The sequence below is a fragment of the Coenobita brevimanus genome, chromosome 101, assembly GCF_032717465.1.
Source record: "Coenobita brevimanus isolate Jiangsu-jjx chromosome 101, ASM3271746v2, whole genome shotgun sequence".
NCBI classification, from domain to species: Eukaryota; Metazoa; Arthropoda; class Malacostraca; order Decapoda; family Coenobitidae; genus Coenobita; species Coenobita brevimanus.
In genome coordinates, this window is record NC_137054.1 from 1,725,899 (window position 1) to 1,752,029 (window position 26,131).

At 41.6% G+C, this 26,131-nt stretch overlaps 1 protein-coding gene across 1 annotated transcript in view; it reads left to right on the forward strand.

The window, feature by feature from the left end:
* Window positions 1-26,131, forward strand: part of LOC145414885 (uncharacterized) — an 80,274-nt gene that overhangs the window by 21,313 nt on the left and 32,830 nt on the right. Inside the window, exons 2-4 of the mRNA XM_080284302.1 lie at window positions 9,981-10,202; window positions 22,725-22,906; window positions 23,261-23,385. Coding sequence (XP_080140428.1) covers window positions 9,981-10,202; window positions 22,725-22,906; window positions 23,261-23,385 — 529 coding nt within the window. The remainder of the gene's footprint in view (window positions 1-9,980; window positions 10,203-22,724; window positions 22,907-23,260; window positions 23,386-26,131) is intronic.

A 26,131-nucleotide genomic window follows, 5' to 3' on the forward strand; every position in this document is an offset into this window, starting at 1 on the left:
TTCTCCTCCTCCTTCCCCTCTTCTTCTCCTCCTGCTCCTCCTCGTCCTCCTCCTCTTTCCCCTCTTCTTCTCCTCCAGCTCCTCCTTCTCCTCCTTCCCCTCTTCTTCTCCTCCTGCTCCTTCTCTTCCTCCTCAGATTTAAAAATTAAGTCCTATGGTGAATAATACCGTATACAGAGTGCAAAATGAATAAATAAATAAATAAGTCAATAAATAACGAATGGAATGAAAACAGTCATTACAGTGAAAAGGTTAATTTAACAAAAGTACCTCTTCCATATATACAGTAACAAAAACAACGCAACAGAATCAATATCTTGGTACGAGTAACACACATCAACTGTTGTTTATGTACAGACTTTAGCGCTGAAAAAAAAACTTCGGTAGATTTACTGACCGATTCCAGAAGTTCCAACATGTCATCAGTCAGGTATTAGAGGGAGATTCTGTTAATATTGTAATGACATTCTTTATATTACTAAGGTTAGCGACAGACGATTTTTCTCATCAAAAGGAAAGCCTATGTGATCTGGAGATTCAATTGGGTATTCGTTAACCAGTCATCTGCCTCTGATAGTCGAGTATTTTTATCTACGGCTGACTGGCCTCCGATCCCTACACCTAGCAGGGAAAAATATGGAACAAGCTGTTATATTTCTAAATCATTTTCACTCCATGTTTGACAGTGAGATGGCGATGAATAAAATACTTATATAATCAGAATGCGTCGATAATTTCAGGGAGTGAGGATTAAATAAATGCTCATTTCCCTCTCTGACACTCACTGTTGGTGCTGAAATTGGACGCCTTCACGTGATGGCACCGATACAGTGGAGTACAAGAACAGGAACATTCACTGCTCCTTCCGTTTCCTTACCTTCCTTCTCCCCTCGTCTTTACCCCCGCCCAACGTGCCCCTGACCCCTCCGTGTGCCCCCCATAATTGTACCTGGAGTAAAGCCAGACATTGTGCCTGAATTTGTGGTCACCTAAGGAGGCCTGCCCGTAATTCTGACCTTAATGAGTCAAAAGGGAAGTCTGTCGCAGGTCAAGGTCACGAGATATATGGAAGTATCTTAAGTGGGTTTATGAATATCTCAAGTTTCTTTTAGACATTTACAGAACACTTATGAGCATTAAATGGGATTAGCTCGCATGCCACGTACTACGTGCAAATCTGGTACTCTATTTCAATTAAGATCATACGGTTTAAAATTTAGAGTGAATCATAGGAGCGTGAAAGGGTTAATACCGTCATCATTAACCTCTTCATGGTCAGAACTTTAGTATTTTATTTAGGTTAACTCCAGACGATTTTATTCAGCTGAGAGAGAGAGAGAGAGAGAGAGAGAGAGAGAGAGAGAGAGAAACTAGAACCTGAAAGTGCTACGATCAATTAAATCACATACAGCAAGAGCAACAACAAAAGACCTCCTCCTAACAATAGACTTTAATGTGGGAGTATATTAGCAGGGTCTGGCGGAAGTGTTTTGGCAGCGTCCAGGTAAAGTCTCGAGGGACAGAGGGGGGAACTGGGTCAAGGCCAACAGTACCAGCCTATAATTACGAAATAACAGGCACTTTTTTAGGTTTTATTAATGAAACGTGTCACAGTGTGTGGAGGAAGGAGCAGGGGGTTGGTCATGTGTGTGCAGGGCTGAGATTGTTCATGTGTGTGTATATGTGTGTACTGCATGCATGTGTGTGCGTGCCTGCCTGATCTACATATACACGCTCCTGTACAGTTATAAATCATTGTGTATAATGGTATGTGTAGTTAAGGGAAGCTCACAATGTCTTGTCTTCCTGGCTACTTTGAACAAAACAATAAATACACTAGTAGTTCCTGGTGGAGGTGGAAGGGTGGAGGCAGTGTGTGTGTGTGTGTGTGTGTGTGTGTGTGTGTGTGTGTGTGTGTGTGTGTGTGTGTGTGTGTGTGTGTGTGTGTGTGTGTGTGTGTGTGTGTGTGTGTGTGTGTGTGTGTGTGTGTGTGTGTGTGTGTGTGTGTGTGTGTGTGTGTGTGTGTATCTCTACTGCACAATCATGTTTAGGGAAAAAGTAGTACTCTAAATCAAGAATGTACTCAAAATCCATCAGTTATGAAGTACGCGCACACACACACACACACACACACACACATACACACACACACACACGAACTCTTACGTAATGCTTCAGCCACTCAATTTTTCACAAGACTTAAATATCACCTTCCTTCCTTCCCTCCTTCCTTCCCCACCATATCAGAACTCTGTGTAGTATGTCTAGAAATAATTTTTGTGTGACGTCACTGTTCTGGCCCCCATATTTATAAACCTTCTGGAGCTTAGGCTGTGCATACGACTATTTATTTATACTTTAACTGTCTTTATACATACAGCGAGCGTTTCATAACCCGACTAGAGTGAACAGAAATGAAAAAAAAAATTACGAAAGATTATGACGTTGGAATAGGCTATATCCAGTTACGGAGATCTGGACACGGTAAAAAGAAGAAACGACAGGGCGGAAGGAAGGAAGAGAGGAAGGGTGGGATACGGTAAAAAGATGAAAGGAAAGGAAGGAAGGATGGAAGGAAGGAAAGGGAATGGTTAAGATCTTTCACAAATACTTCCCTGATCATTACAGGACACTGCATGCAATGGGTGAGTGGCAGTGAGTGGCGGGTCTATGTTTACGCCCCAAACCCGCCAAAACATCTCATATATGTTTTCCAGTGACATAAGAACACAAGGTGGAGCCGGGAACTATGCAGGTTTGAGTGATGAGTGAATGAAGGAATGACAGAATACGAAATGTAAGGAAATGGACAGAAAAATGGTGTGTGTGTGTGTGTGTGTGTGTGTGTGTGTGTGTGTGTGTGTAATTCACCGGGTCGGTCAGGATCACTTGATGGTCGTGATCGTCAGCTTTTACCCTCCCGGAAGGGAGCTGAGAGCTCATATAGTCCGATCTAAGGGCAAGGCTGTGACCTTTACACACGCACACACCCGTCCCAATGCTCGAGGGGGACAGTAACCACCCACTTCGTCAGTGAAACTTTTCGCAACCTGAGCGAGGCGCGAACTCCCGTCTACCAGACGGCAAGCGAGAATGCTACCACTGCGCCAGCGAGCGGTGTGTGTGTGTGTGTGTGTGTGTGTGTGTGTGTGTGTGTGTGTGTGTGTGTGTGTGTGTGTGAATACAGAAATTATAAAAATGGAAATATATAGAAATGAACTGAAAAAATGGTGTGTATTTTTAGAAGATTCTGTTCCCGTACTACCCCCTCTCTAATCCCATTTGTCATTTATCATAATCACCATCCTTTATCCTCATCCTGACCTCTTCTCAATGGAGGGATACCTGAATCATGGCTACTATATCTATTTCGGTATTTTGGATCATGAATCTCTCTATCCCCCCACCCACGATGACAAATGGGAAAGGGAAGGGGAAAAAATCTACTCTCCACTAAATCAACACAAGAGGTTACTTCACTAAGGGTAAATCAGTCTATGCTAATATAATTGACCCGCCAGTTAACAGAATATCCCATCTTAAAAATAAAAAAAAAAAAAAAAAGATGAAAAAACGACATTCACTTATTACGAACGTGGTGAACTGTCGACTTTGATGTAAAAGCAATGAATAAAGGATGTCAAGGGTAAAAAAGAAAAAGAGAAATAATATAATGACGTACGGTACATTAGGACACAAACAGGGAGTGGGCATAACATTTGTGTCTCTGTATCTCGCTGAAATTGTTGGAAAAAAAAATGTCGACTGCCATTGGATCCGTTCTTCTTAGTATATTATGTAGCTATTGTTCAGTTACTTGTATGGGTCAGTAGCTTACTGGGAAAAAAAAAAAAGAAAGAAACAGGACAACTAGCAAATCTGCCAATAATTTACTGCACGTTTATGAGGTAATATCCACCCCATATATAACGTGGAAAACGGGAATGAAATGATGATGATGATGATGATGATGATGATGATGTGTGAATTTTTTCCTTCTATGTACAGGGGCATTTAGGGATTTTACTTAGGCTAACAGTGAACGATGATGTTTAAAAGAGAAATCGGACTAAATACGTAAAAAAATTGCTCTCTCGCTGCTACAGACGCGTTCAGTTTCTATATTTAGGATAAAGCTAGACGTCTTTATTTAGATGAGGGTCAATAATATCAAGGAAGCCATCTAAATTAGGGTGTTAAAAATGAGGGGAAGATGTTAATAGATCAGGAGGGGAGAAAATGATAGGGGGGAGAGAAGGATGGGAAGGGGAGAGAAGATAAAGGAGGAGAAACAGAAGATAAAGAAGGGAGAGAAACTGAGGGAGATAAAGAAGGGGAAGAAACAGAAGAAAATAATGAAAGGGGAGAAACAGCAAGGAGAGATGGAAGGATAAGAGAGAATAATAAAAGAGGGAAAATGAACAAGGAGCAAACTGAAAGATAAGGATAAAGACAAAAGAAAAACAGACGAAGTGGGTGAGGGAAGGAAGGGGAAGCGAAAAACAAGAATCAGATACGGAGATAAATATGACACGATGAACAGCACAAGAAAAAATCAGGAAAGAGACCAGGGAAATATACAACGAAGGAGATGTCTGAAAACTGATGAAGAATGGAGTAAGAGAGACAGAGAAAAAGGTAGATAATGATGGAAATAAAAAAACAGGAAAGCAAATTATGTTCTCTGATTCTAAAAAATATCAGTCAGTTTATCTGTGTCTGTCTGTCTGTCTGCTTGTTTGCCTGTCCATCTGCATGTTTGTAAACTTTCCTATCTATCTCTCTATCAATCATTTTATTCACATTTATACACATTCAGAAACAGACATACATAGCAGATGCAGGGGAAAAAGCGTGAAAAATCCCCCTCAGTATTACCGCTATGGCCATCACAGAGAAGGGTCAAACCAGGTCATGACTAGAGATTAAGGTCACATGAGCGGACATGACCTTTGGGGGAAGTGAGGGGGATACCAGGTCAAGCAGAGGCTATGTGAGAGAAGTAAGGAGTGACATGGGAGGGGATGAAGGGAAGAGGGTGAGGAGAAGATGAGGGGTAAATGAGAAAATGGTTAAGGAATTGGGAAGTGGTGAAAGAAAGGGGAGAAAATGGTGTAGGGAAAGGAATGGAAGGAGTAAGGGGAAGGCCAGGGAAAGGGAGGATAGATAAGGAGAAAAGGGGAAAGGTACAAAAGGGAATGTAAGAGGAGGAAGGGCGAGAGGGAGGACTGAAAGGAGAAGAGAGGAAGAATAAAGAAGAAGGATGGTGAGGGGAGGAAGAGGGGAAGGGTGACGAAAATGGGAAGGAGAGGGAGGAAATAATGAGGGGAAAAGGATGATGATGAGGAGGAGACGAGGAGGGGAAAGAAAGTGAAGCAACGGGTAAGGGGAGAATTAGATGAGGGAAGAAAATGAAATAATAAGCGTGGAGTAGAACGATTAATGAAGGGAGAGAGAGAGAGAGATCAGACAAACTTGAAAGAACGGGGGGAAGTGGAAGAAAAGCAAGAAAAGGAAAACAGAAAAATAAATATGGTATAAATGAAAAATGTATCAGTCTACACTTGGTTTACTGCAGGAAAATGGAGTAAAAATGGAGAGTAAAAGACGAAGGAAAAGAAGGAAAAATGAAAAGAAAAAAGGGGAAAGGGCGATATAGGAATGAGGGACCAGGCGATGGGTACACAAGTCACGAAAAAGAAAAAAAGGGAAAAATTAGAAGAGGATAAAAATTCATATCGCGTGATGGCATTTATGTACTGGACTTGTGTTGACATGAGAACGTGTGTGTGTGTGTGTGTGTGTGTGTGTGTGTGTGTGTGTGTGTATGTAGTTGTTAACTTGTGGTGATTTTGTGTAGCGTGAGTATGTGCGCGTGCTGGCATGTGAGCGTGCTTGTGGTATGTGTGTTTATGGTTAAGTGTGTGTGTGTGTGTGTGTGTGTGTGTGTGTGTGTGTGTGTGAAAGAGAAAGAGAATATCTTGAAGCCATTTATTTTTCCGGAATTTTCTTATATCTCACGATCTGCTCTGTTATTTCCTCTCTCTCTCTCTCTCTCTCTCTCTCTCTCTCTCCCACACGAATATTTATAAACTGGGTGAATATCCTTCGCTATTTTTGGCCTCTTCCTTGTTGGTAAATGCTCCTCTTATGGATTTTTGTGGCTCAGATGTGCTCGGGGTTGTGTGATGATGGTGATAGTGGTGGTGGTGATAATGATGATAGTGGTGGTGGTGATAATGGTGATGTTGGTGATAATGGTGGTGGTGGCGATGGTGATAGTGGTGGTGATAGTGATAATGATGGTGATAATGGTTGTAATAATGATGATGATAGTGGTGGTGGTGATAGTGGTGGTGATAGTGATAATGATGGTGATAATGGTTGTAATAATGATGGTGATAGTGGTGGTGGTGATAATGATGGTGGTGATAATGATGATGATTGTGGTGGTGGTGATACTGGTGATGGCGATGTTGGTGTGGTGGTGATGATGGTGGCAATAATGGTAATGGTGATGGGAGCTGTGGGGACAATAATGTTAATTTGTGGTGATAGTGATGGTGATTAAGCTGTGATGATATTGCTGGAAGTGGTGATGATAGTGATGATACAGCTGCTAATGATGATGAAAACAATGATGTTAATAATGATCATAACTGCGAAGGTAATGGTGATAATTTTGATGATAAGGATGGTAATAATTTTAATGATGATGATGGTGATAATTCTGATGATAATGATGGTGATAAAAGATAATGATAAGTAGATTAAGTGAGGGATGGAGGCGTGTCCCAGGAGAAGGGATCGTTGCTGAGTAGGGACAGGAACAAATGCTTGGAGATAAATTTCTCTAAGTCACTCCTAACAAGATGCGGCGTCAGGCAAGATATGTTTATTAAAGGTACTCCTATTTTTCTTTCCTTCATCTATTCTTAAGGCTTTTTAAATAATTATCTTTGCTACTATTTTTGTCTTCACGAATTTTGATGTTTTGAGTAATTGGTTTATAATTGATCCACCTCCTTCCTCCTCCTCCTCCTACTTCTCCTTCTCCTCCTTTTTCTTCATCATCATCATCACCATCCTCCTCTTCCTCCTCCTTCATCTCCTCCTCCTCATCATCATCATCATTATAACCCCATTTCCTATTATTAAATGGAGTGGGTCAAAAATACGAAAAGGAAAACAAAAGCAGTTATGATAACATTCCTAGAAACATAGCTATCCCTGTTTCTTATCTATCTATCTATCTATCTATCTGTCTATCTATCTATGTGTATCTATCTACCTAACCACCAGTCTGTTTATCTATTAAATTCTCCTTTCCTCCGCGACCTTCATCTAATCAATGCTATGAAGCGAAAACCCAATGACATCAGACTGGACATTTCCGCCATTTTGGAGTCACTCAGGCAGCCAATAATGATTTTTATTTTTTAAGACCCGAGCAAAGGTTAGAGAAGGAAGTTATTACGACTCTTGCAAAAGGAATAAAAACTGGTCAACTCTGGAACAGTTCTCCTCTATCCGTCTCTTACTACATCTGATCTCTACCTTCATTTTTTATTTTTCTTCTTCTTTTTGTCTCTACGTCTTGTCCAGGCATCTTATCATAAATTTCGCTTTCCATAAATGTTCCACTTTATTTGGAGGGGAAAAATTCTGCGTGCCCCTAACTCTTTTTTTTTTTTTGTGGCACACACACACACACACACACACACACACACACACACACACACACACACACACACACACACACATTCTTCCAGCCACGCCGATAAAAACAGCGAAGTGAAACAGACAAGTAGTACAGACCTCCAGATATCATGCTTTCTCATTCATTTTGCTATGTCGCCTGCCTTTCTGCTTCCTCTCTTATTGGACTCATTTTCTGTTCTCTGTTACGTCTCTCTTTTCGGTATAAGTGTTCTCTCTCTCTCTCTCTCTCTCTCTCTCTCTCTCTCTCTCTCTCTCTCTCTCTCTCTCTCTTCTCAATCGATTAGGGTCACCAACAAGGAAAGTTTTCAAATGGATAAAACTTCAACACGTAAGTCCCTGCGTCTTTCCTTCCCTCCCTCCTTCTCTCCTTCCCTCCCTCCTTGAGCCTCTCCCTTTCTCCCTCCTTCTCTCCTTCCCTCCCTCCTTGAGCCTCTCCCTTTCTCCCTCCCTCCTTCTCTTCCTCCCTCTCTCCCTCCTTACCTCTCTTTCTTCCTTCTCCTTTCCCTCCCTTTCTCTCACCTCCCCATCTTCCTCCCTTCCACCCTCCCTCCTACCGCTTCCTAAATCAATCTTCCTTATTGCTTCCTTCCTTTATCCGTCTCTTTATTTCTCCCTCCCTCTCTCACTCTCTTCCTCCCACTCTTCCCCTTTCCTCTCTTCCTATTTATGTTTTCAAAACCTTACAACTTCATCACCATCGACATCACTATGACCATCATCACCATCGACATCAATATCACCATCACCACCACCATCACTAGCACCGTCACCACTACCATCACCAACACCATCCCTTTCACCATCACCATCACCACCACCATCACTAACACCATCACAACCACGATCACTAAATCCATCAAGTTCACCATCACCACCACCATCACCATCATTATTCCCAGTACTCCTAACACACAATACAAATCCCTGTACACACACGCCCTCTGAACCCTCTTGTTACTATGGTTGGGTGAAATGAACCCTTTCCGCGGAACTACTTGCATGTCAGGGAACAAGGCAGGGTGAAGGGTAATTTGTGGTCCGGAGATGATTGTTCCTGCCCTCGTTCTGTGCAAAGGGAGAGGGAAGAGAGGGAGGGAGGAAGAGGAAGGGAGAAAAGGGGTAGGAAGAACGGCTTGTTTAGGAAAAAAGGGGAAGGGGGATGGAGGAAGTGGAAGGAGATGAGAGAAAAGAGGGTAGGAAGAACGGCATGTAGAGGAAGAAGAGAGGAAGAGGGATGGAGGAAATGGAAGGAGAAGAGAGAAAGGGAGTAGGAAGAACAGCATTAAGGGGAGGGCAATATGGATGGGAAAGAACTGATTACACAGAAAGAAGTTAAGGTAATGGAAATTAACACTTCTTTGGTGCTGTTTACTCAGAGTGATGTTTATGGTGGGAAAATCTCATTCATTACAGTGCAGTGATAAGAACAAAGTATTTTATGACGTGTTGGGTTTATGAAAAAGTACTGAAGATAATTACACGTATTACATCACAATAATAACTTTCATGGTTGCACTGCATGATATCAACCTGTTTTCAAAATTTACGGTGGAGTACTGTGAATTACAATTGAGTACTATGAGCACTGATCAATATCGACATCAATCAATCTATCTATCTATCTAAAGATAATACAGAGAGAGAGAGAGAGAGAGAGAGAGAGAGAGAGAGAGAGAGAGAGAGTGTGTGTGTGTGTGTGTGTGTGTGTGTGTGTGTGTGTGTGTGTGTGTGTGTGTGTGTGTGTGTAGAAACTAATCACCCCAATCACTCCGCCGTGGTTTACAGGAAAGAAAGTCTGAAATCAATAACATCGATAACTTGAAGGTCAGAGGAGGGAAGCCACGTGAAATATTCAAGATCCGGCTACAAGAGCGAGATTTTTTTCTTTTCGTTTCCTTTTTTGGTCTTTCTTTACCTCCTTGAGCGATAATTGAGTCTTGGAAGGAATCTAAGTAATCGGTATCTGAATAAAAAGCCATTTGATGTGTTGTTATAATTTTTCAATGAGGAAGTTGCTTTACTAGTTGCTTGGTTTTCGTTCTCTCTCTCTCTCTCTCTCTCTCCTCATAGCTAGCGGACCTCCATTTCTACATCCTTCCACAAGACAAACGAATTTATTTTTCCTTCTCAATCTTTTGCCTCCTCTCCCCTAACCCCCCCCCCCTCTCATTAAAGCCATCCCTCCCTCCGTCTCTCACTCTCTTTTCCTCTCTAATCCTCCAGTTTCTCTCTTTAACCTTCTCTTTTTCTTCTCACAGCTAGCAGACCTCCACATCTACATCCTGCCACAAGACAAATGGATCCCGTTCCGCCGTCTCGCCCGCAACACCGTCATCGAGGAGACGGTATCGGCGGGGTTTGTGCGGGTGCCCCCTGACCTCCCCCTCGCTGACCTCAGGCAAGAATTGAGAGGTCAACTGCAGGAGGACTTACCAGAGAACTACGTGTTTATTAAGAGCGTCGGCAGGAACTTTACGCAGGTGAGATAAAGAGGGTGATTAAGGTAAAGGTGAATTTGGAAGGGAAGGTAATGAAGTGAAATTTTTAGTGCGCGACGTGAAAAGTCGATTCAGTAAACTTTGTAAGGCAAGGCAACAGATGATAAAGAATTTTCGAAACATAGGTTGAAATGTTGATTAAGGGAAAGGTGAATTTTAGACGGTGTGTGTGGTGATATGAAAGGCTGATGAATATTAAGAGTATTTTAGGAAGGTAGGGTAGTGGAAGACCTGAGGTGGAATCTAGGGGGTCAACCACAGGGGGATCTATTGAAGAACTACCTATGTATTAAGGGCGTCGACAGGAACTTTACACAGGTGAGGTGTGACTAAAGTTAGGAAGATAAGGTTGACGTGAAAGCTGAGGTGTAAAGTTATGGAGGAAATGTGACTTACGTATTTGAGATGGAGGGCTGAGATGAAAGATGGGGGACAAAATTTAACTTTTTGCTAGTGAGGTGTGAGGTTAGGAAGGTGAGTGTGGTGATAACTGGAATTTGGAGCAGGTGAGATTTAAGGTTAATGAAGGGTTGACAAGGTAGTGGACAGGTGGAATACAGATAGGTGAGAGGTGAGGTGGTGCCTATAAGATAAGTGAAGTGGAATTTCACGCAGGCGTGATGCTAGGCTGGAGGGTGGACAAGAAAGTGGATGGTCTGAAAAGTGGTAGGCGAGAATAACGGTTGGGAAATAATCAGTGAATAAGGTGGAGCATTATGTAGGCGAGATGCAAGGTTGGAGAGTCAACGGATACTGAAAAAGTGGAGTACTGACAAGCAAGATGGAAGAGTGGAGTTAAGGGATGGGGTGGAATTTACACAGGTGAGATGCGAGGCTGTGAGGTGAACAAAATAGTAAACAGGTGGACTACTGACAAGAGAAATGGAAGGTTAGGAGGTAAGGCAGTCGAATTTTACACAGTTTGATGCCAGGAGGTGAGGTAATGAGTAAGGTGGATTATGTACAGGAAAATAAAAAGTAATTGGAGTACAGTGTGGATGACCTAGTTGGAAGATGAACCTATTTCCTTCAGTACCATGATGTCTTCTTAACAATATTAGAGGATTCTGTACACTTTAAGGAACATTTCTCTTACTGCAGGGCAATAAGCGTTTGAAGTGTATTGCATTGACGACAGAAATATGAGAGGTTAACCCTGAACTAAACAGAAATAATAATAATAATAATAAAAGAAATATTAGAGGCGACACCATACTGACAGGCTAATGGGGAATTTTTTTTAACCCCCACCACTGAGACAGATTTCACTTAAGGTGTTTAACATCGTCTGGCAATGACAGGATAGCGTAAGAAGGCGTCATCGTACTGAAGGGATGTGTATGCTGTGAATTCGCTTAGCCTGCAATTTGTGCATACAGGCATGGTGTAATTAGGAGGCAAAGCTGGTGGCGTAGGCAATTAGGGTGGCCGGGGCAATTAAACCGCATTAGGTCATTTACTTAATTGATCAGGTATTTTACGTGCGCAGTAGAAACACAGCAGCGTGTGAGATCAATGTCGAAGGGTTATAAGACTTCGTAACCGTCCATCCAACTGGAGCGTAGAGGCCTGCGGCTAGGTCACTTAGTCAAGGCAATTAAAGCTAGGATGACCCGTCGCCCTTCACTGAGTAGCATTTTGTGATCAGTTAACCTCAACCACCCCTTAACATCACTCGTAAGGACACATCCGGTTAAAGCGTCTTAACTCACTAGACGCTGTAACGAATTAGGTATTAGAGGGATGTGTGGTAGCAAATGAAACAAGACTTAGCAGTTAGGTTGTGTTCACGACGCTTCGTTACTAAGGAAATATTCATTCCTTGATGAAGAAAGGTCGGGAATAAACGCTAACTCTTAAGTCGTGTTTGTATTGCTACTGTACAGTACATTCATTTGTCCAAAATTAATAATGTTTATTAATTTTCTACATACGTACATACATGTAAGCGTATAATCCAATATCTCCGCATGCAATTTTTATGGCATATTACGTCAAGCATATTGAAATAAGATGAAGAGCCGTAGCATTAACATTCCTGCGGTAATATCAACCAATCAATTGCAAAAAGCCTGGAGTATGTACGTCAGCAAACTTAAAACGGACACTAGTAAATGAGCGAACAAGCAAACTGACAACAGAAGCAAAAAACAAGTTAAGAAAGCATTAAACAGAAGTAATCTTTGCAGAGCAGTGGTGTGCTTGCGTGCCTCTGCTTAAACACGACAAATGTGAAGCCACGTTTTTTCTGCTGGAGAGGATGAGTTAAAGTGAGCTGAAAATGCTACCTTGGTATAATTTGTTGGTATTTCTCTCACAATTTCTCTTCCTCCCTTCTCCCTCTCCCCTTACCACCTCGTCCTTCCCCCTTCCCTCTCCTTTTCAGTTCTCAGTTTCCAGTTTCGAACCTATGCGAATATGTTCACTATGCATCTTAATATTTCGTTTTACCCATTTACTCTGTTAAACATGGAGGATGTATAAAACTGCAGCTACAGGGAGTAAGAAAGACGCGCCCTGGCTGACATTTGCTTTGCCTACGTAACAGGGACCGTAACCTTTTCAGTCTTTCTACCCTTCAGAGAGAGCCCTCGTTGCAGACATTAAAGCGGATGTCTCACACAGTTATCCATTTAGTAAACATGACTGCAGATGAAAGTGCGTTATTTCAGAGATGCAGTTATTATTGATGAAAGCGTCGTCATTGTTGTTGTTGTGATCTCATGCTCTTTTGAAACGTGAACTCGGTGTACTGAAGGCTTAAATTGCCCTACTCTTGCAGTCTACCATTCTTCATTTGTGAAAATAGGGAAGTAACTGAGGGACGTTTGTATGACCAGGCAGTTGAGTCACTCGGTTATATCAGTGCCACCACACGCAGGCGTCCCTCTCCAGCGGCACCGATGACAGCGTCGTACCATACAGTAGTGTCTATAGTAGGACTCGCGCACGTTTGCGGCTGTGGTGTGGCCCGCACCTGTGTACAATGGTGCCACGTTTCCCCAACTTGCGATGTGAAACGGAAGCTATTTATGTACAAGGCATCACAAATTCGATAAATTCAGATGAATAAAACTTACACTTGTGTATTTTGATGGATGAATCAACAGTAATCTTATTATGCATAAAATATTTTTACAGTAACACAGAAACATGGCATTCATATTGTACAGTGTTGCTAAAAGAAATTGTAGTCACTTTTAATGGTTTTTAGCGTAGTTTTAGGGTGGGTAATAATATCACAGTTATGGATATAAGATAATGAGCCTGAAAAAAAAAAAGAAATATGCCAATATCCAAAGTAAAAGAAATAATTCATGTAATTCTTGTGAGTGGCAACACTTACCCAGTCTGGCCTAAGGTAAAATAAGTACCTCCGTAGACCCAAGGATAGCCTGTACAGGTGTTGCTAGGGAAAAATGCTCACATTTATCGGCTTTTACCATAATTTTAGGGACGAGGAATAATCACATTTATAATCATAAGAGTATAAGAGAGAAGTGGAGGAACGATTGGGCAAATATGAATTGGAGCAGATGGGGGACGTGGAAGGTGTATGTAGAATATTTGCAGAAGAAATATGTGCAGCATGTGATGTGGTGTGTGGAAGGAAGAGAAGATGGAGGGGGGTGCAAGGAACAGCGTGGTGGACTGAAGAGGTGAAACAGGCTGTGGCACAAAAGAAGAAAGCATACAATAAATGGATGAGAAATAGGGGCGTGGAAGAAGTTGAGAGGCGGAAGAGAGAGTTATATGTAGAAAGAAAGAGAGAGGTGAAAAGATTAGCAAGAGAGAGTAAGAAGAGAGTGGATGAGGAATTTGGAAGGAATTTGAGTGTAAAGTGGAGGGACTGTAAGAAAATGTTCTGGAAAGGGGTGAAAAGAGTAAGACAGGGTGGAAGTGAAGTTAGCAGGGGAGTGAAAGATAAAAATGGTAGATTACTAGTGGAGAAGGGAGAAAAAGTGAGCAGATGGAGAGAACACTTTAAGGAATTGTTGAACGTGGAGGATTGAAGTAATGCGAGTATAAGTGGCTGGGGAATGGCTGGGAGAAGGAGGGAGGTGAGAAGACAGGAAGAAATCAGTAGGATAGAAGTTGTGGAAGCAATGAAGAAAGTTAAATCGGGGAAAGCCCCAGGAATTGATGGAGTGTGTGGGGAAATGCTGAAGCATGGGGGAGAGATAATAGTAGAATGGATGTGGAAGATGTGCAGATTGGCCTGGGAGGAAGGTAGAGTCCCGGAGGATTGGAAGTCAGGTATAATTATTCCCTTGTACAAAGGAAAAGGGGAAAAAGAAGTGTGTGGTAATCATAGGGGCATTTGTCTTCTTAGTATAATAGGAAAAGTGTATGGTAGGATACTTATTGACAGAGTTAGAGAAAGAACAGAGGAATTAGTTGGAGAAGAACAGGGAGGCTTTAGGAAGGGAAGAGGTTGTGTAGATCAGATATTCATTCTCAGATCTTTAGTGGAAAAGTTTCTAGAGAAGGGAAAGAAGTTGTATGCGGCTTTCATGGATTTGGAGAAAGCATATGACAGGGTGGATAGACTAGGACTGTGGAAAGTGTTAAAAATATATGGGGTAGATGGGAAGTTGTTGAATGCTGTGAAGAGTATGTATGATGGTGCGAAGGCTGCAGTGCGTGTGGATGGTGAACTAAGTGAATTTTTCTCTTTGAAAGTTGGGTTGAAACAGGGATGTGTCATGTCTCCATGGTTGTTCAATCTGTACATGGATGGGGTAGTAAAAGAGGTACAAGGTAGGGTAGTGGATGTTGGAGTGGCCCTGGTGAGAGAGGATAGTGTTTGGAAACTCCCTGTACTGTTGTTTGCAGATGATACTGTGTTGTTGAGTGAAGACGAAGGGGAGCTGCAAGGCTTGGTGGATGAGTTTGAGAGAGTGTGTAAGAAACGGAATCTAAAGGTGAATGTAGGGAAGAGTAAAGTGATGGTCTTTGAGAGAGGTGAAGTCCGTGAATGTACAGCGAGGTTGGATGGTGAGGAATTGGAAAATGTGAGTACGTTTAAGTACTTGGGTAGTGTGATGAGTAAGGATGGAGGTTTGGAGGGTGAAGTGCTTGAAAGGGTACAACAGGGAAGAAAGGTAGCTGGTTCTTTGAAAGCAGTGATAAGAAACAGGGAAGTGAGCATGGAAGTGAAAAAGTTACTACATGACAGTATTGTGATACCAACTCTAACGTACGGAAGTGAAGCTTGGACGTTGTTGAAAGGACACAAGTCAAGAGTGAGAGCCGTGGAAATGAGTTATTTAAGAGGAGCCTGTGGAGTCACATGGAGAGATAGGCTGACGAATGAGGATATAAAGGAGCGTTGTGGTGTTGATGTGGATGTGATAGGAAGCGTTATGAGGAACACACTGAGGTGGTTTGGCCATGTGGAGAGAATGGAGGGTGAAAGACTGACGAAGAGAGTGTAGGTGAGTGAGGTGGAGGGGGAAAGAGGGAGGGGGAGGCCGAGGATGAAATGGAGAGATGGGGTGGAGAGGTATATGAGAGAGAGGGGTGTGAGTTGGGAGCAGGGGAGTGAAATGGCGGGGGACAGGGCGACTTGGAGGCGATTTGTTTGTGGCCACCCCAAACGGGATTGAGGCGTCTGGCAATAGATAGATAGATAGATAATCATAAGCTAATATGTAGGACAAAATAGTAGGCATATGCCAATACCGAAGTAAAAAAAAAATATATATATATTCACTCGCGAGCGGCAACACTTCCACACCCAGTCGGTGAGAGAGAGAGAGAGAGAGAGAGAGAGAGAGAGAGAGAGAGAGAGGCATGCATTGAATGCATTGTCGGCATCACTAAATATAACAAAACCAAATTAACAAATGAAAGCACAATTATAAATAACTTATAAAAGAATCAAAAGTACTCAGGGTGGCTCACATTTCCCGCCAGGAGAGAGAGAGAGAGAGAGAGAGAGAGAGAGATAACGGTATAGAAAACGTGGCAACACTGTACACAAGTGCGGGCCACACCACAGCCGCAAACATAGGCGAGTCCCACTACAATACAATAATTACATAGATGGATTTTACTGGATACCTACAAGTAATAAAATGGCTGCACAGGGAAGCCAAGTAATGCACAGTTGCATGTGATTAAAACGACTGTAGATGAGAGCACAGTATTGCACAGTACCATCTAGTAAAATCACTGCACGGGAAGGGACTGTGGTGCACAGCTGAGACGTTAACTCCTTTATCTTGACTTGGCACAGACTCTCGTCTTTTTGCAGCTTATTTCATTTAGCTTAATGGCAGAACAAAACAATGCTATAGCTCTACATCCTTTACGTATCACTTTTTTCATGACTAGCATCAAATTATGTTGCTAAACATTTATTACAGATCAGTATTCAAGATAGGAGTAACAATAAAAGCCAAATTAGAGTAAAAGGGATACAGTAAAGTAACTTGATGAAAGCAACATGAATAACTATAATGAAAAAGCCTCAGTGCACAGTCCCGCGTATAACGGATCGCCAGGTATGACACACAGATCCTATACTTCAATAATAATGGATGGCTATGGATCCGGCCACTGCTGTATTATTCATCCCTTACATAACCCATATCACAGCCACGATCGATGTATGGACACTCGTTTGATTCATTACCTCTACTATGCTGTCACCCTTGCTGGTCTGTTTATATAGGTGTGTGTGTGTGTGTGTGTGTGTGTGTGTGTGTGTGTGTGTGTGTGTGTGTGTGTGTGTAGCTTTCTGTCTCTGTCAGTTTATCTCGCTGTTTGTACGTCTGCCTTTCTGCCCATCTATGCGAGTAGTCTATGTCTGTCCATCTCAGCGTTTGTTGATTATCAGACAGAAAATTAGCCACGTTTTACGATTTCCAGCGTGAAAACATATATTGCCACCTGAAGCTAAACGAAGCCAGCAAACTAAACTTAAATATCGATAAAAACTAGCACCAAATAACGTAGTTCCCGCAGTCATCCACAAAGCACCAACATGGGTACGCTAGTCTTCAAAGAAAATGGAACAATTGATGCCTAATGTCAGGGCAGACAAAAGAAAAATTTGAGACCAGCTCGCCTTGGCTCTGATATAAATCTGAATGAAAGTACGTACAGAGACATTTATATGCTCATGCGTATATATTTGCAAATACATACAGTATGCATATACGCATATACTAATATGTCAAGGAGTATTTTACCGACATGCTGCTTCCATTACTTTTTTTTTTCTTTACATGAAATGTGCATAAGGAATTGGAATGCGGTAGTAGTAAAATAATACACCAATTTGTGCTCACACACCTAACTCGAAAATCTGTGATATTTTCCTCTTGCTATCTAAGGACGACTTGATTCAGCTTATGAGATACTTTTCGCACCTGAATGATTTATGTAGGTTTCTTAAGAGGAAAAATAAATGAATAAAAAGATGCCATCGAAATGAAGGACTAACATCAATATGGCCTCACACTCAAATTATTATTATTATTGTTATTATTATTATTATTATCATTATTGCTGTTGTTGTTGTTTAACTGGCTTAGGGGGTCCCTTTGGTTGGAGGATAGAATGTGAAACGTGTGGAGTGACATCCCTTTTTTTATTTGCCACCTCAAAAGGGAAATATCGTTCAACCCCAAACCACTGGTACGGTGAAGACTTTCTTTTTATTATGTTATAGTCACGCTACTTGCAGGCGATTATATATCCATGTGAATAAATATATGCAAAATATGTGGAGAGAATAAATAGGTCTATGTATAAAACTTTTGCACAGGCTAATGTGAAACGTGGGAACTGACATCCGTAGAGTTTTATTTACTGTATTTATGTTTTAACTTGTCACCTCGAGATGGAAATAGCCTCCAAAAAAATTAAATATCCCCTGGCCCAATGAAGCCTTTCTGTATCGTCTGTTTCCTACCTCCACACGATTTTTAAAACTTCGGACACCCCCCCCTCCCCCTCGTAGTGACATGGCTAGAAACATCATTAAAAACAAAAATAAAAAACAAAAAGAATCCCCACTAACATCTTCAGTATAATGACGACTCACTTTTGTTTTTCTTTTTCATAACGCCTTTTTTTTTTTTTTTTTTTTTTTTTTTTTTTTTTTTTGCTGCTGAGCCGTTTCATGCAGCTTGGAAGAACCAACCCTCGTAGTGACGGGGTTGTTGTAATTTGCGGGATAAATCGCTGAGGAACAAGTGCTATGGAGCTTCCTATGGCCACCAGGACACGGCCGACGGCCTTGCGGATAATATGGAAAAAAGAATGCCAGAAAAAAACATAGACAACAAAGGGAGAAAGAAAAAGAAAGAAAAAAAAGAAAAGCAAATAATGGAAGGAAGAAAGAAATACAAAGAGAGAAAGAAAAAGAAAAAAGAAAGAAGGAAAAGGAGAATGACAGCCTACAGGAAGAAGAAAGAAAGCAAATTGAAACAAGTGTGTTCTACTCCACAAAGTCTTCATTATGGCTGGAGAAGTGAAGCGAGGGCCGTAAAAAGGACTTTATTGCTGGCAGAAGCTGTAAAATTTGGGTGATTAGAAGAAAACTCATATGGTACAGCTTACACTGGCCCCATTGGAGAGGCCAGTATGAGAAGAGAGGAGTAGATGAGAGAAAAGGAGAGGAGAGGAGAGGAAAGCGTAGAAGAGATGACAGGAAAGGAGTGCATAGGTTTGAAAAGGAGAGGATAAGTTAGGAGAGGAGAGGAGAGTAGAGAAGAGCATAGAAGATGAGAGAATAGACGAGAAGTGGAGAGGAGAGAAGAGGAGAGGGGCAGAAAGCATAGGTGAGATGAGAGGAGAAAAAAGGAAAGGAATGGAGGGGAGACTAGAGGAAAGCAGAGAAGGAAAAGAAAAAAAGGGTGCAGATATCTACTAAAGACGACTAGAGAAGAGTAGAAAAGAATAAAGGAAAGGAGGGAGTTAGGAGAGAAAAGAAAAGAACAGGAAAGGGAGACGAAAAGGTACGAGAAGAAGCGTAGAATCCGAGTCAATCAACCACAACACCATATCCCTCAGGTTTGCAGTATATCTATTCATCAACACCAGTAGGAAAATATTAAACTCTACGGAACCACCCTACCCATTTTTCTCTCCGGCCTTCAACCAACTAGCACAAATATTTGGACACCCTCGCCTTATTGATCTAGGGCTCAGGCAGGAGAAATGTTAGAGCTCAAGGCAGCCCCAGCGCGCCTGTGTGTGCTGCCTCCCCATTCCTCTACTTTCTTGAGTCGATATTTAAGACTGCATTATTGTATACTTAACTCACACACCTAAGAGACTGTACAACCAGAGTAGGATAAAGACTGCTCGTATTTACTCTTACCTAAAATTGCTACCAAACCCCTCGCAAAAACACCAGGATATAAGATTTCTCGTATACACTCGCAACTACCGCACCTACGAACCTTTTCACAGCCAATTTAGAATGAATATACAATGAAAAACTACGACAACCAAAATGATTCCTGATACTAATACCCTGCTATGGGGGACTTGCTTATCTTGCCAAATGTCTAAGATCCTTTGTGAATATCCCTCCTGTGCTGAGATTCACTAAGAACTTACGATCAATTCCCCGTCGTAACTGTGATTTGTTTTTGCGAGAGAGAGAGAGAGAGAGAGAGAGATGTGGAAGTGTAGAGGAGTAATGAGGGAAGATTTACCACCATATCTCATGGTACTTAAAGGGTTAATATTCTCATGTATATTATATATTATCGACGTTGTTTGCAGTAGTAACACAGCCTAAATGAATACTACCATCGCCTTTACAGAATTTACTAATAAGGAAGTGGTGCCAGAGTCTCCTAAGTCCACAAATACTCGGTACCATGAACTTACTTTAATATCCTCGTGTACTAGTAATTTTGTTAATATGCTACAGACGATTTTTCTCATCCAAGGGGAATCTCATCAGTCAAACGACTTTACAGTTCCCGATTATCCAGGCTACATTTGGGTCTCATACACGAGCATACACCGAATGATTTTATGCAGCTACCAGAAATTCCAACTGGCTCATGGGAAAATGGGGTGGGGAAGGAGGTCTGGATAATGATGATGATGATCATGATGGTGATGATAAAGGAGGTCTGGATGATGATGATGATGATGATGATGATTACGATGACGACGAGAAATCCCAGTAGTTTCAGTGTGAAATTTTACGTCAGCTAACTTCTTCCTTGCTACAGACACACACAAACATTAAATTCTGGATCACAACATACTGCCAAAGTTAGGTGAAAGAAATCGTGGCAGTCACAGATCTTAAAAGGATCTTAATTAACTCCCTCGCTACACTGGAGATACTACGGTTTGGTATAATATTCTGGTTAAAATATGACATCTTTATGGTGAAAAAAATCGTCAGCAGTCAAAAGGTTTGGTGAGAGAATATTGAAACTGGAAAGTATAGTAAGGGTAGGCTCCGATTTTTTCATTACTTACATTATACACTTCATATGCAGTCTTAAGCCTTTCAAAGCATTAATATTTATTCTAATTTCGCCAGGTACATAGACATGGTACTAAGAAAAATAAATAAAAGCTTATGTTGTAATATTTCAGAACATATTTGCTGGGCGAAAATGTAAACAAATAAGACTAAGTTAACAAGTCCACCACCAGGGGCCAGCACCGTAAAGTAGCATATGTCGTGATTCTGGTTAATTCGGACTTTACCTCAACCTCGGTCCTCCGTCTAATGCTCTGTGATTACGGTGTGTGTGTGTGTGTGTGTGTGTGTGTGTGTGTGTGTGTGTGTGTGTGTGTGTGTGTGTGTGTGTGTGTGTGGTCGATGAGTTGTGGACTGGGTCACGAGTTCTCCATTGTCATTGTTGTTGTTGGGTCAATTTTGGATCTTCCCTGAGTGCTGTTTGGCGTGTGTGTGTGTGTGTGTGTGTGTGTGTGTGTGTGTGTGTGTGTGTGTGTGTGTGTGTGTGTGTGTGTGTGTGTGTGTGTGTTTCTCCCTGGGTTGTTTATTTTGTTTACGTTATGTCCTGGCTGCGTTGTATTCCGGCTGTTGATTAGGTTCTGTGCCCTGTTTTCTAGTTGCGTTGAAGTGTTACGTGCAGGAAGTAATCACGTAACAGTATGAAAATGCAGATGTCTAATATAATGACCTCAGGGCATGAAATCATTATTATTGTTTATTTCTTATAGATCAAGTCCGACAGTCTCACAGTAATCCAGAATAAATCAGGTAGTATTGATATATCCTTTAAGATGATGAGTTGTATTAAAGGAGACGAAGGATATGATGATGATGATGATGATGATGATGATGATGATGATGATGATGATGACGATGATGATGATGATGAAGAGGAGGAAGAAGAAGAAGATGAAGAAGAAGAAGATGATGATGATGATGATGATGACTTTAGCATTTGGATACATGAGTTGGCTGTCAAGAATATGAAAGGAAACATCATATTCCAGTCCTTATCCACAGCAGAGAGAAATACAAGTCGGGCAGCCCAAACACGGTAAATTCTTCACAATAACAAGCTGATGGAAGCAGAGGGTCCACTGAAATGTTGAGATGTAACAACAGACTGGCGACTGAATATGGTGGTATTCACGAAGAAGTGCTATGGAAAAGGGATGTGGAGGAGAAGCACTGTCTTTTTCTGCCACTGAGGAGTGTGAAATGAGACACAAATGGGCTTAAAATATGGGCCAGGTTAAGGTAAAAGAACTATATCAGGAGTACGAATAGAATGCAAAAGATGACATCGGACTGAAGGGATTGATATTGCCAGCTCTTACAACTCCCTCTTTAGGCGCTCCGAAACAGACCGGAATGTATAGCGTGACCGATGATGGACTGAAGCAGCGTATTAGCGTGTACACCCTCTAATCAGCTCTATGCACCGTCTCCACACTCTACTCTGCTTGGCTCTACACACCGAGGGTCGTAATGAAGGGGATTCAAGGTGTTAAGTCAGGGGGTTGCATAGGGGATAGTGAGGAAGGTCGAGGTCTCAAGATTTTAACCCAGTAACTGCTAGTATTTCTCTTGACTATAAAAAAAAAAAAAAGTCAGCTTTTAATCGAGATGATATTCAATGAGATAGTTTGGGGGGACACATTCATAGAGACAGATTTTATTCATTTGATAGCCGGGATTCTCTTAGCTGAAAAACAAAAAGAGAATATTTTAGTTTCAGTCAAGATAGAAGTTACTGAAATAGTTTATAGCGGAGATGTTAACGAAGATTGCACACGAAGAAAGGCCAAAAGCAGATTACAGAATCCAGTTTTTATCATGAAATAAACTGGCTCCTGTACTCTACTTTTGGCCATTCTTCGTGTACTGAATACTGTTACAGTTTTCGCTGCTTCCCATACTTTTAAACAAGAGATAGCTTTAATTTCATGATGGCGAGGATTTTGTGTGGATTTCAACCGCACCCAAAATGAAAATCTACCGCCTCAAAAACAGAAAAAACATTCAACCTTTCCCTCTCCTCAATCCCCCCACAGGTCAAACCCCGCCAGGAGCAATCGGTCAAGGTCAAGAATTTCATGCCCCCTCACGCTGACGAACCGGAGCTGCACGTGTTGGAGCTGAGTGAGGAGGTGCTGAGGTACGCCCCCTCTCTCTCAAACCTCCTGGCATCTGACACCGAACTCTCTGACTCACACGGCGCAACACCATCGTCAAGGTAGTACAGTAATTTAAATCTCTTGGACTTTCTTGAACCTCTTCCTTTAGCACAGTGTCATCTTTTGTATTTATCTTTTTTTTTTAATCATTTCCGACGATTTTAGTCTACTTTAGAGTGACGTCAGGACCTAGAGGGGTTACTTACACACTTATTTAACCCCTTCAGTGCTAGAAATCTCTCCTGAGTTGAATGACCGTCAGGAAATAATAAATAAAGAAATGACGTTATCGGAGTGAAGACGTTAATATGGCTCCTCTGATAATTCTCTATTCACTCAGGCAGCAGCCAACCATTTCATAATCGAACGACAGAAAAATTGTGAAAAGAAAAAAAAAGACCTCTCTCCCCCAGGCTACACTTCCACAGCCGGTTGTTCCCCAGCCGGAGCCGCAAGACCAGCCGGAATGAGGACTTCGGGCTGAGGGAGGAGGAGCCCGGCGCTCGTGGAGTGGAAGGCGACTATTACGAGAGTGGAGGTGAGTTGAAATTTTATGAGTAGTGGTAGCAGTGGTGGCAGAAGTGAAGTAGTAGTAGTAGTAGCTGCAACCGCAGGATCATCCAAGACCCCGGAGGATTGCAGGCTGAAGTTCCCCTTTTCAGGCACTTCGCCATCCTCCTTTCATGGGACAGAGAGGGAATTGAAGAACACAACCAGGCAGTGGAGCCGCCCGGTTATATCAGTGCCACCGAGTGAAGGCGTCCCTCTTGTGCACCAAAATGTATGGGTGAAGGAGACAGGTAATGATACAGTAATTAACCCCTTTATAGGACGCGCGCCCAGGTGTATTTCTGTATTATATATTTTGATATTATATAGGGGGTTTGTGTATGGTTAAAAAGGAGAATGTGAGGTACGAATAATACTGACAGCGCTTCACGAGAAAGTTCCCTTAAATTGAATACAGCGATTGGGGGTAGTAAGAAACACACACACACACACACACACACACACACACACACACACACACACACACACACTACTTCGGTTCGAGATATCTCCTTTACTCTTCAAGCTTGCCTGGAGTTGTAAAAATGAGCTGAAATCAAGTAAGTTACATAGTACTGTGGTAGTTTATGAAGATTTCAAATGGGGTACCTTACTTCCTTTACTAACAAGAAATATTCCCTTTAAAAAAAATCATCTAATGGCACCAAAATTGAACTACAAAAAGGCTTTATCGTAGTGAAGAGGCATTTTTTTTATTAATTTGCTCACAGATATACCAACAAACACAACAAACTCGAAGCAGTGACACAAAAATTCAATACACACCATGAGGAATGTGATGCAATATTCCCCCTTACCTACAGTTCACTATAATTCACAAGTCTATGTATATATTTCCCAGGGTCTAGAGGAGGGGGGCCAAATTATTTCTCCGTCACATGCAAACACTTTCCTCTGTCTTGGTTTCTGTCTACCTGTCACCTTCTCATTCTTGCCTGCTTCTTTCATATTCCCCTCCCCCCCTCCGTCTCTCTCTCTCTCTCTCTCTCTCTCTCTCTCTCTGAGCATAAACACAAATCCACTCAGCTCCAGGGTTATAATACAGATCCAGCTAATGCTTGGGATTCAGGCAGTCAGCTCAGGTCATGATTCATGCCTGTTTCTCGGAAGTGGAAGCGGGAGGTGGGAGAGGAAAGGAGCTAGGATAGCAAGGAGTGGATGAAGAGTTGACAGGGGATAAAGAAGGGTAGACAATAAAGGGAACAAAGTTTAAAAAGAAAGAAGGCATGATGGAAGACGAGTAGATAAAAAAAAAAAAATGTGAATGAAGAGAGAAAATGGGAATATGAGAAAAGACGATTTATTTTAGTTGTGGGACTAAATAACTTAAGTACAAATGAGAGAAAGAAATCAACAATGACGACGTAGAAGTTGAAAAGACCCCAAATAAACACTTTTAAACAGCTTATTAAGGTCACATAGCAATTTCAACTTTGACATTATCCTGGGACCTTGGCCTTTAACCGAATGTTCTAGAAAACGATTGGCTTCCTCGTCAGTGACCCTCAACCATTCCACGAAATTTGGTTAGCTAAAATTGGATAAAAACTGTTCGAATTATCTCACGGTCGGAACTGTTAACACGGTTGTGCGACTGTGGGATTAGTTCAGGCGTGAGATAACTCGAACAGATTTTATCCAATGGGATGCTTTCACAGGTATTAACCGAAAGAGGAAACTGTGGACTCTAGTTTAACACACTGCCACGCTGTTTAAAAAGCGTTTTTCTCTTTGTTAAATATCTACCGTTGTGAAACTGTGAATCACAGTATTGTTTTATACCATAATATAAATAATACAAATAGAAAATATAATTATAACGTAGCGTAAATTGTTTTATCATATACGGCAATGAAATATTCAGAGGACAACCCAACCATTTCACTGGTCCTGTAATATTACATTTCTACTATATGTGGCGGAATTGAGATTCTTAATACATAGCCGGCTCAGACTGCTAATAAAGCCTAGTGGGTATCCTGACTCATTCAGTCTCTATGTTGGCTGATAATTTAATGTTGAGTAAATACCGGAATTCAAAATTTTGTCCACCCAAGTCACGCATGCCCAGCAGACGACAGTCCCGTGTTTAAATTTTCCACCGGAGTTTATGTTCTAAACTTCCCACTCATTCAACAGTCACTTACCTTGAACTCTATACATCCAGCTAGGCAGATCGTGAATACAGAACTTGACTCCTTGTATGTGTAGCAAAGGCAGATGTCTTGCTTTACCTCCAACGCCTGTCCTCAGCGAGATCCGCCAAACAATGACGCATAGATGATCCTGGTTTTGGGACGGTCTCCAAGAACGGATGAAATATGATGATGAATGCCAGTATTCACTCAGCGTTAAATTTAAGTCAACAGAGAGACTAGATGAATCAAGATACCCACTAGGCTTAACTTGCAGTCTAAGACAACTATATCTGAGGAATCTCACTTCCACCACAAACAATGACGCATAGATGATCCTGGTTTTGGGACGGTCTCCTAGAACGCAGGAAATGTGATGATAAATGCCAGTATTCACTCAATATTAAATTTAAGCCAACAAAGAGACTAGATGAATCAAGATACCCACTAGGCTTAATTTGCAGTCTAAGACAACTATATTAGGAATCTCACTTCCACCACATGTAGCAGAAGTGTAATATTACAGGACCAGTGAAATGGTAGGGTTACCCTTCATGAATAGTTTATTTCTGTATATGA